This window comes from Schistocerca gregaria, chromosome 1, assembly GCF_023897955.1.
Source record: "Schistocerca gregaria isolate iqSchGreg1 chromosome 1, iqSchGreg1.2, whole genome shotgun sequence".
Classification (NCBI taxonomy): Eukaryota; Metazoa; Arthropoda; class Insecta; order Orthoptera; family Acrididae; genus Schistocerca; species Schistocerca gregaria.
In genome coordinates, this window is record NC_064920.1 from 970,388,884 (window position 1) to 970,406,745 (window position 17,862).

General features: G+C 41.5%; 1 protein-coding gene across 4 annotated transcripts in view; it reads left to right on the forward strand.

The window, feature by feature from the left end:
* Positions 1-17,862, forward strand: part of LOC126276649 (probable glycoprotein hormone G-protein coupled receptor) — a 1,482,411-nt gene that overhangs the window by 1,158,106 nt on the left and 306,443 nt on the right. For all 4 annotated transcript variants that reach the window (XM_049977295.1, XM_049977293.1, XM_049977296.1 and 1 more), the window contains one exon: positions 3,081-3,146. In XM_049977295.1, the coding sequence (XP_049833252.1) occupies positions 3,081-3,146 (66 nt within the window). The remainder of the gene's footprint in view (positions 1-3,080; positions 3,147-17,862) is intronic.

The following is a 17,862-nucleotide window of genomic DNA, read 5'->3' on the forward strand; positions in this document are numbered from 1 at the left end:
CAACCAGTGACTTTCATACAGAGCGCTACGTGGCGTTAGCAATATAAAAAACCTAAACAGCCTACTTACATAGCCCCATGCTCCCCACAAAAAATTTTACAAATTGTTTTGGGCAGTAGCCAATAATGATTTGATGAAATTTTTCATAATCGCAATAAGAAAGAAATCAAATGCACACACTTATTGATACAATGTTGGTCAAAAGCTAAAATTTTCTCATAGTCCATAAAGACAGTCCTGATTATCCATCATAGTAAAATTGCAGTGTTTTTTTTTCCCTCGAAGTCTGAGCAGTAAAAGAGAATGCTCACGTAAGTAGTGGATTTCCATGCAGTCTTGAAGAAGTAGTGTTGTCCTTCCAACTGAAAGACATGCAGACAGGTAATGGGCCACAACAGAGCAAACCCACAGCAGAGTCAGTCGAAGTTAGGACTATTGGTAGGTAGGTCATCACAGAGCAGACTCACTATAGTCCTGGTAGAGATTATGGTATTGGTGGGCCACCAGAGGTGCAGACCCACTGCAGTCCTTGTAGAAATAATGGTATTGGTGGGCCATCGAAGGTGCAGACCCACTTCAGTCCTTGTAGAGACGGCCAGCAGTCATCTGTTGCGACTGTGCAGGTGCACAATCACCATCGATGAGTCTTGCGGAGAATATAGCAAGTCCATCAACCACCACTTATGCACGCACAAAGTTTTTGGAATTGTCCTTAGAACCAGCAATGCTATTAACCAGTCCCTTGCTGAATTATCAACACCCATGCAAACACTAACAGTCCCTACTTCTCACATATTGTCCATATACTATGACCAACAGAAATGTGTGCAGTGAAATGTAACTTACAAGTTACTTAATTTGATGAACTGGTGTCAATTACAATTTTATAACATAAGAATACAATAACAAAGTTACAAAATACATCATGAAAAACATAATAATACAGATAACATTTGTAGTAGTACAGGCTTTACAAAAGAATAGAAATAAACAGATACATCAGTGTTACAGGAATTATGACATAAGTGAATATATAAAATAATGAGAATAGTTTTCGATACATTAATTTCACACATGAGCATTAAAGCAGAACAGAATAAATAATGTCCAAACATCTATACAAAGGAAATAACTTATTAGCTAAACACATAAAGACAGGAAAAAGACCAATTCACGTAGTGTAATAAGACAAAAATACAGGACAGGGTTTGTTTTCAGTGTAACATTTGGTACTGCAGTCCAACCCAAAACGTCATTCCATAGATCCTTCGTCTTATCTCAACATCCGTTCCTACAAAAAAAAAAATCCTGTCCAAGCATGCTTTCTGTATTTATATGTCCACATATTTCTTACCTCATTATTTATTTTCCATTATCTTACCTCATCATTTATTTCCAAGAAAATCCTACCTAAACCTGTTGTCCCTAAACCCTAATTTTTGTTCATATCCTCTTTCAATATCCTTTTTTGGCCAAACCATTTTCTAATAGCTTCTCAATGCATTTCATCCAATTAATCACAACTCGTTCTCATATATAATCTACCCCCTCTTAAGCTAACTTTAATCTACTGAGCTCAGATGCCAAACTAAGGGACGAGGTAGTGCAGCAGTACAAAACAATTAACACAAACAGCAATGATAAAAAATGTAAATTGGCAAATCAAGTAGCATAAATTAGCAAAGAAAATGCAATGCAGTCAGTGACTTTCATACAGAGCGCTACGTGGCGTTACCAATATAAAAAACCTAAACAGCCTACTTACAATGTCCCTGACCGACTACTGCAAACACAAGGGAATCTCTTCATGCCGCTACCCTGCTAATTATGCCGTCTCCTGTGTAAGGAAACTTGGAGACTTTTCTGTTGATTTTACGCTATCAAGTCTGTTTTAATGTTGAAGTGTTATGAACTACGTGAATTGTGAGCTGCTGAAACCAATAGTAAAAGAGCACCAGCTCACAATTTAGCTAAATGTAGTACACCAATGGACCACTTATTTCCAGTTTCAGTCAGTCTACAGTTACGTCCACGATGTGTTACGATGGTCACACCAATTATAGCAGAAGAACTGCGCCGTATTTTGCATTATGAACTGCATTTGTGGCATATACTTGTGAAATGTTTTATGTGCATCTAAACGTCAGCTTGTTCTGGTGGTTAAATACTGACTTCAGTAACAGCACTGAATGGTGTTTAGCATTTCTACATCCATGTCGAAATTGTACCTACTATGTATAAGGAGAGTAACAGTTGCTGTAAGCTGCTATGGTGCGCCACAACTATACATCTAAAGGCAACAATATTTTACAGTTTTTGCAAGCGAAAGATGGCAACTGTCGCGTCTCAGGTTTAGAATGTTACAAAGAGATATCAACGAAACTGCAACACATTACTGTCAACGACTTGTTACTTTAAGATATTAATTTTTTTGGTGTAACATTAGAACATTATTTCAATTTTATCATTACTGTAATTACTAGTGTTATTTTTGTTAAACAATGTGGGTAGAGATGAGGCATAGAGATATTAATTGCCATTATATAGACATTTCTTTGTTGTATTTGATTATCTGTAAAGGGAAACATCCCTAGTCCATTATGAACGCAGTGTTTTATTGTTAAAGGTGCTCTACTTGTCGATACCTATTCTTTTACTGGTAACAAACTGGGCGCATTTTAATCACGTACTCCCATGTTGATGAGACGCTGGTTCTCATATTTGTTTCAATAGCCCATAGAGATATGAGAAATACTTTAAAGTACAGGACCTCGTACCTAATGTACGAATTGCAAGCTTATCTGAGTGTGTCTTACCTGTGCACATTGTTATTGGAGGCTGAGTTTGTGTCAATTTTTATTGCCGTGCTGCTCATGCCGCACCAAGTATTTACGTTTAACGTAGTATTGGTTAATTTAATAATGTACTTTTGACGTTCAGAACTAAAAAGAACTTGAAAGGTAATTTCGTTACCAATTCCTTCTTAAGACCATATGCATTTCATATAAATTGTGAAAATGAATTTTCTTACTTGTGACGTTTATTTGTGTTGTAAGTGCAACGTTACTGTTTGTTTGCAGAGACCTGGAGAGCAACAAGATTGGTGACCTGCAGACAAATTCTGTTTCAGTGGAGACAGCGCAATTGTAAGTACTATTAACGTCTACGACCCTGAAGTTTAATTTTGTTACGAGCTATCAGCCTAGCTCGCGCTCAGGTGAACGTATTTTGTTCAGAGAAGTAGTTTTATAATCTTCTCATCGACTGCCATGTTATACAAAAAAATCTAGTCTCATAATATCTGAAGTATACATTCCACAACAAAAAATAACAAATATCAGACGTGTAGGACACAGAGGTAGAAAGTTAATTAAAGCTGATTGCAAAAGTCTCCTACAATGCCGCTAACGTTACACACCTTATAGTTATTTGCAGAATAAAAGTTCGCATGATGACTGCTTGTTCTGATCACCCTTTCACACTCCTACGCTACATGTGACGGATAAGAGAAACATAGTGGTCTTGACACATATTAATGCATAATAATATGTGTACTACTCACGCTAGCTGCGACCTGTCGCTATGTCCAATTATACAAGGTGATCCAAAAGTGGCTGTACACACTTCGTGGATGTTCTGGTACCGCGCGCCGCGGAATTTGAATCCCCGCCAGACGTCATGGACGTCGAAGACCCCTAGAGGTCTCTGCACCATCCCGCCGTAATCTGTGGCGGTGCGCGCCTCCTGGCCCGCATTTAGAGTGAGGGCGCCACAGTGGAACACGTGGTTGCAGCGGCCAATAGCGGCGTCGCCGATCGAGTACTTCAGCGACCGCCTGTCGCTAAGCCTGTTCCTCTGTTACGCCCATCCTGCCTGGATCTCCGCCCCCCTACCTTTTATAAATCCCTTCAAGTCCTTGAACGCCATGCTCTCCGCCTCGCCTACCGCATCCATCTCTCCTCCCCCACGAGGATCCTGTACGACCTAATTCCGTTCCCCCACCTCCTCCTTTTCCTTGAAAGGATGCAGATCCTCTACACCTCCAATACACTCGATCCTCCTCACCCGCTTGTCTCCCCCATCCTCTCCCACCACCGCCCGCTGCCGCGCCTGTATTCCCACATCCCACCTGCTCTCCATCTCTCCACCCTCCTTACCCTCTCCCAAGGTGGCTCCCGCCAGCTCCCCCTCCCTGATGACGCCCTCCTTCCCTCCATCTACCCCTCCTACCAACTTTGGTCCTCCCTCCCTCTTCCTGTGTTTGTTCCTTTGGGCACCCTCTCTCCCTTCTCTCCTCCTCTCCCCCTTCCCTCACTCCTCCCTTTCTCCCCACACCTCCCCCGGGCCTCCCCCCCATCCCTCTACTCCTCCTCCCATCTCCTCTGCCATTGGCATCTTTGCTCTTCCCTCTCCCCCCCCCCCCCCTCACACTTCTTCACCTCTTGGTAGGTCCACAGACTCGCACACGTTACGTGGACATTCGCGCGCCGGAGATCATGTGTTATAGCAATCATCGATATTTGTGCGTCGTGTCAACAGCTTGTGGTGTGATTACTCGTCGAGTGTGAACGGCTCCATGTTTTGTATTTTATGGCTACTGTTATTTCGCCCCATTCTGTCATTTCTGAGTATTCTTTCTGTCTTTTATCATTGTCTCCTCTAAGGCTGAAGAGCGGCGTAGAATGCTGGTGCCAGCCTACCTGTTTGTATGTGCAGGTATAACATAACAATAAAAGAAAAAAAAAGCTCAGCCTGCCAGTCTAACGTGGCGTACGTCTCTCAGGACATATCGCTTCGCATTAGACAGCGTATTTACTATCATGTTTTCTTTACGAGTAGACGTGGTTGTTTTGTTTGGTTTTCATAACTCTGTTGTTCGTTCTTGTTGTGTCGTACGGTCTTTCGGTGGTCGTGTCAGTCCTCTCCCGTTGTGTTGTTGTTCGAGGGCCGCTCCGCGGGTCCCGCCACGTTTCCGTCACTACTACCCTGCGACTGTTACGATCGCTGTTACAACAGGTGTAATGTATACATCAAAATAAGAGTAAAACTTTAAATGAAGTTTTATCTTAAATTGTTTCATGTCAGAGTTCAGAGTTATGCAGTAGAGCTGGGATCACAAATGCAACACAAACAACGTGAAGTTAATTCTTCTCAGAAAGCAACGACACGAAAGAACCCGAAATTAACTATGTACTGTAGGTTTACCCCAGAGCATGTAGAAAATGCTGTCCATGTAGACGAAGACATTGACGTCCTCGACTTCTTACCACTCTCGTAATGTTGGAGGCTCCGTTCATCTCATTCCGCACAGTTGCAGAGCTATTCTCAGTTAGTTGCTATAGTTCGGCACATTCACACGATGCACGAGCTCCTTAAGACGACCCCAAAGGTAGAAGCCCAGGTGTTGAGATCCGGAGATTCGGCGGACCAAGCAACTGATCCTGCAGGACCAGTCAGCTTATCAGGATGACCAACTACGAGATAATTTCTTGCCAATTGAAATGTACAGGGGCACTGTCGACAAAGCAACATCGGTCGATATGCAGACAACACGCAAAAAAGCCTATACTAGCCAATGATGTAATGTCTACCATAAATGGCATTATGCATCACAACACGGAAATAAAGTAGTATCAGCAAAACTTAATTTAAGATTTTACTCTTATTTATATCCGTATATTACCCCCACAAATCGTGTACAGTTACTTTTAAATCAGCCTCTACATTTGATACAGATTAAGTAAATGAAAAATATGTATGTCACTCTTCCAGTAAGAGTACGAAATATGTCCAAATTATTTATATCACTACTTCAGTTTGAGGATTTATTAATTTTACAAAATGTGTTTCTTTTCAAGTACCCCTTTGGTAGGTTTTGAACGTTATTCGACGGATGGGGTCGACGACGTTACACAATCGGCACACAAAAAATCTACTATCTTGAACTGAAAAATGGTAATAGCTTGTTTCAACATCACTGACTTTGTGGACAGGCACTGAAGCAGGAAGTTTCTTTCATATGCAAAAATCTCGAAATTAAGGCACGATTTGATAGCTCCCATAGCCACTGTGGAGACAAATGAAATGAGTTTCATGTGGCACTGAAATAAAGCTTTTCATTTATTCAGAGGCTTGCTAGATGGTAAGGTCGACAGCATTTTTAAAAGTGAACTACCTCATAGGACTAAAACTTTCTGGCATATCACAACCATGTGTCGGACGGAGACTTGAATCTGGGACCTTAGTCTTTAGCGAGGAATTGCTCTAGCAACTTATCCTTTATTTTTATTTTTTTCGAACTATTTGTCTTAAGTTTTTTGTCAGTGGTTGTGTGCAGATGTCTCGCGACGTCTTTCAAATTCTGCCGATAAGAAACTTTACTCGGCTTTTTCATTACAGAAGCTGGCCAGAATCCTTACCGAACAGTCTGAAACACTTTGCCGGCACCGACTGAGCTAGCTAAACACTGGTCTTGACTCGCCCTCAGAGCTTTCCTTCCACCATTATCTCTCTCGTAACTTCACAGAAACTGGATCGCTCAGTCGGTAGAGAACCTGCACGCAAATGGCAATAATAAGCTGTATTATAGTCTTGTTCACAGGAGTCACCGGGTGTAGTGAGTTTTAGCACAGGGCTAAAGTTGCACTGTGATTAACTGGAGACTCTTCGTCGGCTTGGTGCTTCTCGAACTGTCACATCGTGGCTCTGCACTCGGTGCTTCCGTAACACTCGGTTCAAACTTTCCTTGAGTAGAGTCGATAGAGACGATCCGAAGAAGATAGAAGATTTTCGTCAAGGATTATTTTAGTAAATGCTAGAAGGTCGCGAGCTTTTTATTCGAACCTCAGAGGCAGGCAATACGAAAGAGCCATAGTCTTACTTTACTGTTTGAATTCCGAGAACGCACCCTCCAACAGAATCCAGCAAACAACTAACTTCTTCGCACTTTTATGAGCGTGATGGAAAACTCATAACCTTCAGGTCATGTGAACGCTTACCGGCTGTGACTCTGGCGATGCATCATTTACTAATAGAACAGAAGAGGCTGAAATGATCGTGGCACTCGGTTTGTCCTCCGTCACATACCACAAGGTGGCTTATGAGTGTATAGATGTAGATGTACAGCATGCTTTATGAAATAGATATTTTCGTGTAATGAATAATTAAATTTTTAATTGGGTACTTCATACAACGATAACTGTGCCGTTATTCTTATTGTATAAAATGGTTTTGAAAAATATAATTAATGAATCTTTTCTATTTTATGTTTGTTAAAAGGCACAGATAATTTTTCTGAGGGTGCAATCACCAACAATAGCATACATATCCCAACGTGAAGACATCATTCCTCCTCACGATGGATTAAAGATCCATTTTTAATATTACGCGATAATAGATTCAAACAATGTTTAATTAATTTTTCTGTGGGGTTGAATGCTCCAAGATAGCTGCCTATGTGCAATGGCAGCGTAAGCATTCATGATATCGTTAACAATAAAAAAAACTGTATATCTGCCTAATATGAATTGAAAAATACTAGAAGACACCGTTTTCATATTATTATGAGCCTACACAAAAATGGCCAGAGTGACATTTAATTACAGACTGTGAACAATTAACGTCCATCAACGAGAACAGCAGAATCGATAAGACAATGAACCAAAAAAAAAAACACTCATTCTTCCTATACAAAAGAACACGGGTAATAATGTTTGTAATTCTCATAGCGCAGATAACGCTTTTCCGTTCTTAAGGCTCTCGAAAGTTTGTTCTACCGGAGGCAATGCTATAATATCCTTATTCATTTATTGAGGTTCGCATGAAAATGTTGCAATACAAGATCAGATTTGGTATCCTGCTTGTATCTTATCGTAAAACAAAGACATTTGCCTCTGGCACTATTATTTCTGAAATTTACTTATGCTGGAGTCTTGCTACATTTATGAAGACAGCAGCACCGTCAGCACAATAATAGTTACGTCAACTATGTTCTCCGACAAATCGACAATATAGTCTCCATGTGTTCAGCACAGATGCCTTCTGCAGTTATCATCCGAGCGAAAGATGCAGTTCTGGGTGCTGTAGACTCTTGTTAGTTTGCTTTGGGGTCATACCAGTGTCCGATGTATCTACTGGGACGACGTGTGCAAAGATTTGCTTCCTCAGCAGTTTTACTTCATCTGCCTCCTTCTGACTGCAAACTGGGTGTGTTGGGGAAGCTGATCTGCCGAGCGCGTTGAACTATACGCTACACAATCACTTTGTGGATGCAAATGGTTGACATACATATGTAATGTATGGTTTGCATCTGATCCCCACATAACCTGCTGTTATGACCTAGTGCTTAGGATCACTTCTGATAGTTCCTAGACCCAGTACGTGATCCTATTTCTCTGTGTTCCGCATAAAAATCTGCCTGCATCAACCAGCTGTTCGATGATTGCAGCAGGCCGCAGCGGCCGAGCTGTTCTAGGCGCTTCAATCTGGAACCGCGCGACCGCTGCGGTAGCACGTTCGAAACCTACCTCGGGCATGGATGTGTGTGATTTCGTTAGGCTAGTTAGGTTTAAGTAGTTCTAAGTTATAGAGGACTGATGACCTCAGCTGTTAAGTTCAATAGTGCTCAGAGCCATTTGAACCATTTGATGTTTGCACTGTCTGGGCTCACACGCATATTCCCCATCAGTTTGTTTCTTTGTTCGATCGTGAAACGCTGTATTTAAAATATAGCTTCGGGTCCCAATTTTTTATACACCTTCTCAATGTCTGTTAGCCCGCTACCCTGTGTGAGATGGTCAGTCTTTCAATAACTAATTTCGACGTACTTTGGTTTCTTCAGAGGACTTTTTTGTCCAGTTGCTGAGACCAAAGTTATAAGTCACCACTGAAACTCCATATGAATCGATGGCACTGGAGAAGTTTCTATTTATCTTTCCAAAAGAGCTCGATTTAAAATTTGAGGAAATTCTACTGTGCCAATATATGAAAATACTCTATTTTGTGCTTTTGAACATCAATCTTTTCCTTGAAGAAGGCGTACACACGTCGTATTCACACATTATGCTTCCATCAATCAGTAAAGTAGCTTGGACCTTGACCGTTCTTACATTCATCTTCCTCCATTTGTCCTGACTTAATAGCACATATGTGTTTTTCAAAAAACCATTTCTACACCTTGTTGAAAGTGGGTAAACTGCGTTTCATTTTAGGTATATCATATCACTATTAATTTTCTGAAACTAATTTGAGTGTTACCTCATATAACCTACTCATTTTTGTTACGTCAATTAATTATTATTGTTATCATTATTATTATTATAGCTATAAATTTGTTCAACATAACTATTAATCATCTTTAACTATATTTTAATCTCGATGATACTTCTATCAACTGTTAAGTATTGTCTAAGTATCTCCTTTGCGAACGTTACACTAAATTTTACATTCCATTCGATCGATGCGAGGTAAATACAGCTTTCAATTTAGCATAATTTGCAATCAATTACGAACAGTTTTAATTTAAATTGTACTGATTAAAAGTGCAAATGGTGCTAACAGCCAATTACTTGCCAGTTTTAATTTGCGTTTACTTCCACCACATTGCCACCTTCTGAACTCTACCCCTCAATTAATAGTCTCCACTGGCGATATATACTCACCATGCTGCTTGTGGGGAAGCTATTAGGCGCCTGTGAAGAATGTGATTAGTGTTGCAGATGATACTACTTATAAAATCCATTACGCAAAATCTAAAATGAAATTAACTATTGGGACAGCAGCAGACGTAAAACTTAAGTTCCTAGACATCACCATAAACAGAATGAACAACAAACATAACTTTCTAATATACAGGAAATCCATAACTACACTTAGAGCCATTCACAACCAGTCCAATCGCCCACTGATACACAAACATTCAAGTTTTAAATGCAAGCTTCACAGGCTTAACAGAACCCCATTATATAAACTCAGCTGTACACCGGAAGTAAACACAATACGCCAGATAGCCAGAGAGAATGGGTGCAGTTATGAAACAAACAAAAAACTAACCAAACAAAATAAAAAATGAACTACCAGACACAACAAAGAGCAAGGAATACTAACACATGTCAAACACAGGGAGTAAATAGAAACCGTAACATTTTGAAAGTGATACTACATGGCACATACTAAGATACAGAAACAGGAAAATCCACTTGAGGGGGAACGCAGAGAAGAATCAAGAACTATAATTATTATAACACTCAAACAACATAAGATATAAACAATTCAACACTAATATTGCCTTTGCTGACAATTTCAACAAAGCTGGAATATCAGTTAACTTTTAGTTCATGCTACTCTAATTACCTTCAAACTAATGTAACTCCAGACTTCGAGGAATTTTAAAACTGATCATTCTGAGCACACCAGAGCCTTAAAAAGTGACAGTACACACTCCACTTTAGCAGATCATCTCATAGAGCAATACCATCACAAATATGATATTGAAACTGATCTCTAGGTCTCAAAGAGAGCAATAGTCCCTGCCAAAAAAATTGCAGTACAGGGAACTACCACAGACAAACAATACGAAGAAGGAGAGGTTTCAACAAACACACAATACTACGAAATGCAACTCTGTCTACAACACTCATTGCATTACACAAAGATACACACACACACACACACACACACACACACACACACACACACACACACACATAGAGCACATATTCTCCTCCAGCAGATGAACTATAAAAACTCGCACAGAACGTTCAAAATTGGTGCAACACTGGAAAAGTAAACATAAACGATGAACAAACGAGCGGCTACAGTAATATCGCGTCTCTCGATGAGTACGATGATGTATGTTTTCTCCCAAACTTTGTTTTGTGTTCAAGAACTGTAAGTAGGCTGTTTAAGTTTTTATATTGGTAGCGCCACGTAGCGCTCTATATGAAAATCACTGGCTGTGCTGTGTGCAGTCTGTGGCTGGTTTGCATTGTTGTTCGCTATTGCAGTGTTGGGCAGTTGGCTGTTAACAGCGCGTAGCGTTGCGCAGTTGGAGGTGAGCCGCCAGCAGTGGTGGATGTGGCGAGAGAAATTGCGGGGTTTTGAATCTGTAAGACTGGATGTCATGAACTGCTATATATATTATGACTTCTGATGATATTAAGATAAATACATTGTTTGTTCTCTATTAAAATCTTTCATTTGCTAACTATGCCTATTAGTAGTTAGTGCCTTCCGTAGTTTCAATCTTTTATTTAGCTGGCAGTAGTGGCGCTCGCTGTATTGCAGTAGTTCCAGTAACCAAGATTTTTGTGAGGTAAATGATTTGTGCAACGTATAGGTTAATGTTAGTGAGGGCCATTCTTTTGTAGGGATTTTGGAAAGTCAGGCTGCGTTGCGCTAAAAATATTGTGTGTCAGTTTAAGCACTGTAATTCATTAATTGTTCAAAGGGGACGTTTCATATGGCGTTGTTCAAAGGGGACGTTTCAGAACGTGTGGTACCAGCTGAGTATAAAAGGTGTGAAAAAAGTGCATGCAATTACTAACAAACAAAACATACCAAAGTTGTGTAATAGGACAAAAGACGTAAAACCGGGCATAGACCACTACCGATCTCGGAAAAAGTATTTCAGAATTAATATCTCTGTAAGCAAATATTTCCGACTACTTTGTAGACGACAGGAAGTTACGCTATAGAAGGTATAAGAGCAATCTGACCTGTACAAATTCATTTACACAGTTAATGTTGTTTCAGGTGAACAGTCAGAACCAAAAAGGTATTTGTTATAGCCTTTAGGCTTAAAATAGAAAACCAACCATGAACTTTGTATAATATTTTTTACAAAAATAGAGACCTACAGAAAATAAAATATAACTGCCGAAATACGTGTGGGTAACAGAAGCAAGATTTACATTGTGTTTTGGAGAAGGAGGAATTTAAGAACCCAAATTTAATTCGCTAAAAAACGGGAAACGTCAACTGGAACTTCTAACTCTAGCAAGATAATAATATACTCTATCTGGCACTGTCCCGCCCTTATATTTTCCCGTTAAGTGAATATCAACCCGCTTAGACACAATACTAACACAATACTAAAGCACTGATATACACCTGTAATACCTCATGGATGAGATTTTCTTTCTTTTTTTTAGATTAATAGTGCAAATTCTCTAATCTTGAGAAATTTATTTGGGTGCTAATAATATACGATTATGAATTACATCAAGTAGAAACACGTACACGCATCAGCTGTAACACTATGACCATCGACCTACCATCGATATAAACCTGTCCAATCGATAGCACCGTCACCTGGACATAAAGGACTCCTAATCAGACGCACGCACGTGCAAGTAGTATCAATAACCGTGGTGTTAGTGTGTAGAAAGGGGAAGGATGGCGATCTGTTTGAGTCTGATTGAGGGCAGATTGTGCTGGTCCGGAAGCTTGCGATGTGGAAACTGCACCACTTTTCGGATATTAGAGGAGTGCGGTGGTGAGTGTCTTCAACACTTGAAGAAACCGAGGTGAAACAATTCCCAGACGCTATGAGGTTGCTCGGCCGCCCCTCATTACATATGTCGAACTTGGAAGGCGGGGCAGACTGCTAAAAAAGGACAGGCGGCGAACTGTGGAGGAACTAACATCAGACTTTAATGCTGGGCAGAGTACATGTGCGTCTGGAAACACAGTCCACCGAACATTCCTAGCGATGGGTCTCCGCAGTCGACGACCCATGGATGTGCCATTGTTAACATCTACATCCACATCTACATCTACATTTATACTCCGCAAGTCACCGAACGGTGCGTGGCGGAGGGCACTTTACGTGCCACTGTCATTACCTCCCTTTTCTGTTCCAGTCGCGTATGGTTCGCGGGAAGAACGACTGCCGGAAGGCCTCTCTCTGATTTTACATTCTTGATCTCCTCGGGAGGTATAAGTAGGGGGAAGCAATATATTCGATACCTTATCCAGAAACGCACCCTCTCGAAACCTGGACAGCAAGTTACACCGCGATGCAGAGCGCCGCTCTTGCAGAGTCTGCCACTTGAGTTTGCTAAACATCTCCGTAACACTATCACGCTTACCAAATAACCCTGTGACGAAACGCGCCGCTCCTCTTTGGATCTTCTCTATCTCCTCTGTCAACCCGACCTGATGCGGATCCCACACTGATGAGCAATACTCAAGTATAGGTCTAACGAGTGTTTTGTAAGCCACCTCCTTTCTTGATGGACTACATTTTCTAAGGACTCTCCCAACGAATCTCAACCTGGTACCCGCCTTACCAACAATTACTTTTATATGATCATTCCACTTCAAATCGTTCCGCACGCATACTCCCAGATATTTTACAGAAGTAACTGCTACCAGTGTTTTTTCCGCTATCATATACTCATACAATAAAGGATCCTTCTTTCTATGTATTCGCAATACATTTCATTTGTCTATGTTAAGCGTCAGTTGCCACTCCCTGCACCAAGTGCCTGTCCGCTGCGGATCTTCCTACATTTCTCTGCGATTTTCTAATGCTGCAACTTCTCTGTATACACCACGACAACGGTAAATACGACTGAAATGGGCACGTGACCATCGGCACTGGACATTAGCACAGTGGCAAAGCACTGCGTGGTCTGAAGAATCCCCATACATCATTCATCATGCCGAGGAGAAAGCGCGAATCCGTCGTCTTCATGGGAAACTGCTCCTTTACGCCTGTACTGTCAGACGGAGAAAACATGGCAGCAGCTCCATTATGCTCCATTAACATGGGCATCAATGGGCCCAGAGAAACTCGTGCAAGGCGCCGTGACGGCCAAGGAGTTTCGTACACTGGTTGCAGACCACGTTCTCCCAGTTCATGACGATCATGTTTCCCGACGGCAGTGGCATTTTTCAGCAAGATAATGCACCGTGTCACGATGCCAGGAGTGTGATGGAGTAGTTCGAGGAACACAGTAGCGAGTTCCGATTGATGTGCTGATCCCGCAACTCGCCAGATCTGAACCCGATCGAATACATCTGGAATGTAATTTAACGTGGCGTCAGTCCTCATCGCCACCCCGTCCCCGTGATTTACGGTAATTAGGCGCCTTGTTTGTGCAGATGTGGTGCCAACACCGTCCAGCGAACTACCAAAGCCTCGTTGCTTCCATGCCATGACGTGTCGCCGCTGTTATCCGTGCCAAAGGTTGACATACCGGCTGTTAGGTGGCCATAATGCTCTGGCTGGTCAGTGTATTTTGATAATGCAATAATGGCAATGACAACTCGTTACATTAGCGAAACATTGTGACAAAAAAGGTAAGTCAAAAGCGATAAGTGGTATGGAGAACACGAGAGAGGACTTCACTCGCCGTCAGGAGGTTACGCGTTCTATTCATAGACGGGCCAATCGGATCGGACCGACCGCCGTGTCATCTACGCCAATGGCGTTGTCTGATGCGGTATGGACAGGCATGGGGTCAGCACACCGTTCTATTGCAGGATGACTCCTTCGGTAAGAACAATGCCCGTTCTTTTTCTTTCCTTGTCCAACATGAACTGCGACACGACGCCTTTGTTGCCCCAACGTTAATCGTTATAGTCAAATGTTTGGCCTATGATCCTGACGAAATGAAGTGAAGTTAGAATTTTGCTTGCAATTTTTAATCCATAATTTGTTATATGGGTTGTTCTACCTGTATTCGTAAAGACGCATTGAACTTTGTAGACTTTTGGAAAGATTGTATTACTTGGGAGTCGAAGACTTCAGTTATCATCTGGAGAAAACTATACCTTTCTCACTATATATGACCTAACACACGTTAAGACTCAGCAAATCTGGTGGACTGTGGCCAGTGAAGCATCGCACGACAGTTTTATTCCGTAGACAAGGTTCAACTCTTCCATTTCTCTAGCGACCGCGAAAACTTCAGCCAGATGACTGTCTATGCAACTCATTTGCTGCCGCCAGGTAGCTAATCAACAGTACTGATTATTACTCGTATCTATTACTGTTAATGGCAAGCCGACTGAACGGCAGTTTTCATACAAGTCCGTAACTTTTCAGGACATACAGGTCCTAATGTACTAAATGAGGAAATTTGGGCCTCCTACCTTATCTCTTCTATCAGTCCTACACGGTAAGGATCCCAGATTGATGAACAATATTGAAGAATCGATTGAACAAGAGCCTTGCAAGCCACTTCCTTCGTGGATGAGTTACATTTCCTTAAGATTCTGTCTATGAATCTCAGTCTGACGTCTGCTTCTCCTACTTTTTGTTTCATGTGATCATTGTACTTAAAGTCCCTCTGGGTAACTTCACCTAAATGTTTTACGATAGGTCCTGTTCTCCAGCAATTTGTCATCAATAGTGTAGTGGATTTATTTCCCTATGTAAGGGCATTATGAACGTTTATTTACGTACAGGGTCAATTGCCAGAGCCTGCACGATTCATCCACCGTCTGCAGGTCACGCTGCAAATCGATACTGTCTTGTGGGGTTCCTACTTTCTTACAGATTATCGATGATGATGATGATGTTTGCTTTGTGGGGCGCTCAACTGCACGGTTATCAGCGCCCGTACAAATTCCCAACCTTTACTCAGCCGAAACTCGCCACATTCACGAATGATGATGAAATGATGAGGACAACACAAATACCCAGTCATCTCGAGGTCGGTGAAAATCCCTGACACCGCTGGGAATCGAACCCGGGAGCCCATGCTCGAGAAGCGAGAACGCGATCACGAGACCACGAGCTGCGGACTACAGACAATCGCATCTGCGAACAGTCATAATGAGCATCCGACGCTTTCTCTTAGGTCATTTACACGCATTGCAAACAGTAATGGTCCTATTTCACTTCCTTGGGGTAACCCGGAAATTACCTTTACATCTGCTGTTTTTTTTTTTTTAATTTCTATCTACAAGAAAGTTTTGAATCCAGTCAGAAATCTGGTTCTGTACTTGGCAAGCTCTACTTCTTTCACTAAACGGCAGTGTGGGATGGTGTCAAATGCCTTCCTGAAGTCAAGGAACACGGCATCAATCTGAACGCCGTTGTCTACGGCACTTTGGCTCTCATGAAGGAACAGAGCGAGCTGAGTTTTGCTAGATCTCTGTTCGCGGAATCTATGTAGATTTTTACAGAGAAGAATTTCGTCCCCCAAGAATGTCATTATCGAGCGTAAGCCCGACTAACCTTCGAATGTGACGATTTCAGCCAGTATCCGATGCTACTCTTATTCTTCAAATTAATTCATTCTTCCTGTCCCTCCTTCGTCTTCCCACGAATGACTTGTGACTGTTTCCATTTGCACTGGAAATCCAGGGTATGCGATGGACTTAGTTGTGTTCTACCAGCTCAAGGTAGAACACTGAGATTCTGTAATACACCAGTAACCGGAGTCCCGTTACAGATGTAGTACTGAGTTCACGAATTCGTCGTTCTTGAGGTGAGGCGTAAAATAACTGGTGAAATGGGAAAGATTCTCCATTCCACTAAATGGTCAAGTTCAGTATTTGGGATGCCAGATGCTTCTCATTCTACATTATACAGATCGCTTTGCTGATAAACCATCAACCTGCACATATTGTATGTTGGAAACGCACGCTTGTAAAGTCACACGATTCACAGCTCATATTAGAAACAATCACAAGTCTGTTACTTCATCTGGAGAAATTATGTTCACAAAAATAATGTACGCTTCTACTCTGTTCTTCTTTACTTTGGACGCAGAGCCGTAGTTACTGAGTTCAATTTTATGCTGCACCGCATATCTTAATCGTGCGCCCTGCAACGCAAACTATCCAGTACAAACCCTCGTGCCTTGCTGACTTAGACAGCGCCAATCACTTCGCCTCGCAGTGCACTTCTTCCGGGAGCCGAAGATGCACGAAGTATTTCGTGTGAATATCGTTTTTCTGATCTTAATAAAAATTGTAATAAAAATGAAATTTTAAGTAAGTGGATGATAGCTTGCTATTGAGTGTGTATTCAGCTTGATACAAAATTAAATCTGAATTATATTTTATCGAATATTAATAAATGAAACTTAGACATTTGGCGCGCTGGCTCCTCTGCTGGCAGCCAATCAGATTATTCTCTTACTAAAGTGGCGCAGTAGCTCACGGAATTGGTACTCACTGTACCGTCTCGGCGCGCTTGTTACTTCGTGCCTCAGCTATTGCGGACTCAACGAAAGTATCGAGCGAATCTTGGGATAGAACCTTATGGCTCCAACGACAGAAATGTCACAAACGTCAAAAGCAGCCTGAGACTTGCGAACAATCCCTTGAATGTCCTAGAGAGATAAACCACATAGACATAAAAGATAAAATCTTCTGAATTATTGGACCGTGTGATATTCGTCGTCAAACTTCTTCACTGCTCGACGTTTCAATCCCTCTGATGGGATCTTCTTCAAGATTCCACTCGTGTTGCGTAGCACTGTCGAAAAACTGTGTCGCGCTCACTTGAAAAAGGCTATTTCCCAGCGGTTTTTCTGAAAAGTGCAGTGGGTTAAAAATCATGAGGCTGACGAGGATCCACGAGTAGCAGCCTGAAAACTTTTTTACCGAACAACTGCATTTCCCCTAATAAGTGCGACAAAACAGGCTTTTACAAGTTAACTGTCTTTCTAATGTTACTTAAAAACCGTCTTGATTGCAAATTTTTTATTCATATGACCGGTTTCGGTTCATTCAGAACCACCTTCAGATCTGATATTTCAGTTACAGGAGTAACCCGTCCAAATCCAGCAATTTTCGGATGCTACGTCATTGCTGGATTTGGACGGGATACTCCTGTAACTGAAATATCAGATCTGAAGGTGGTTCTGAATGAACCAAAACCGGTCATATGAATAAAAAATT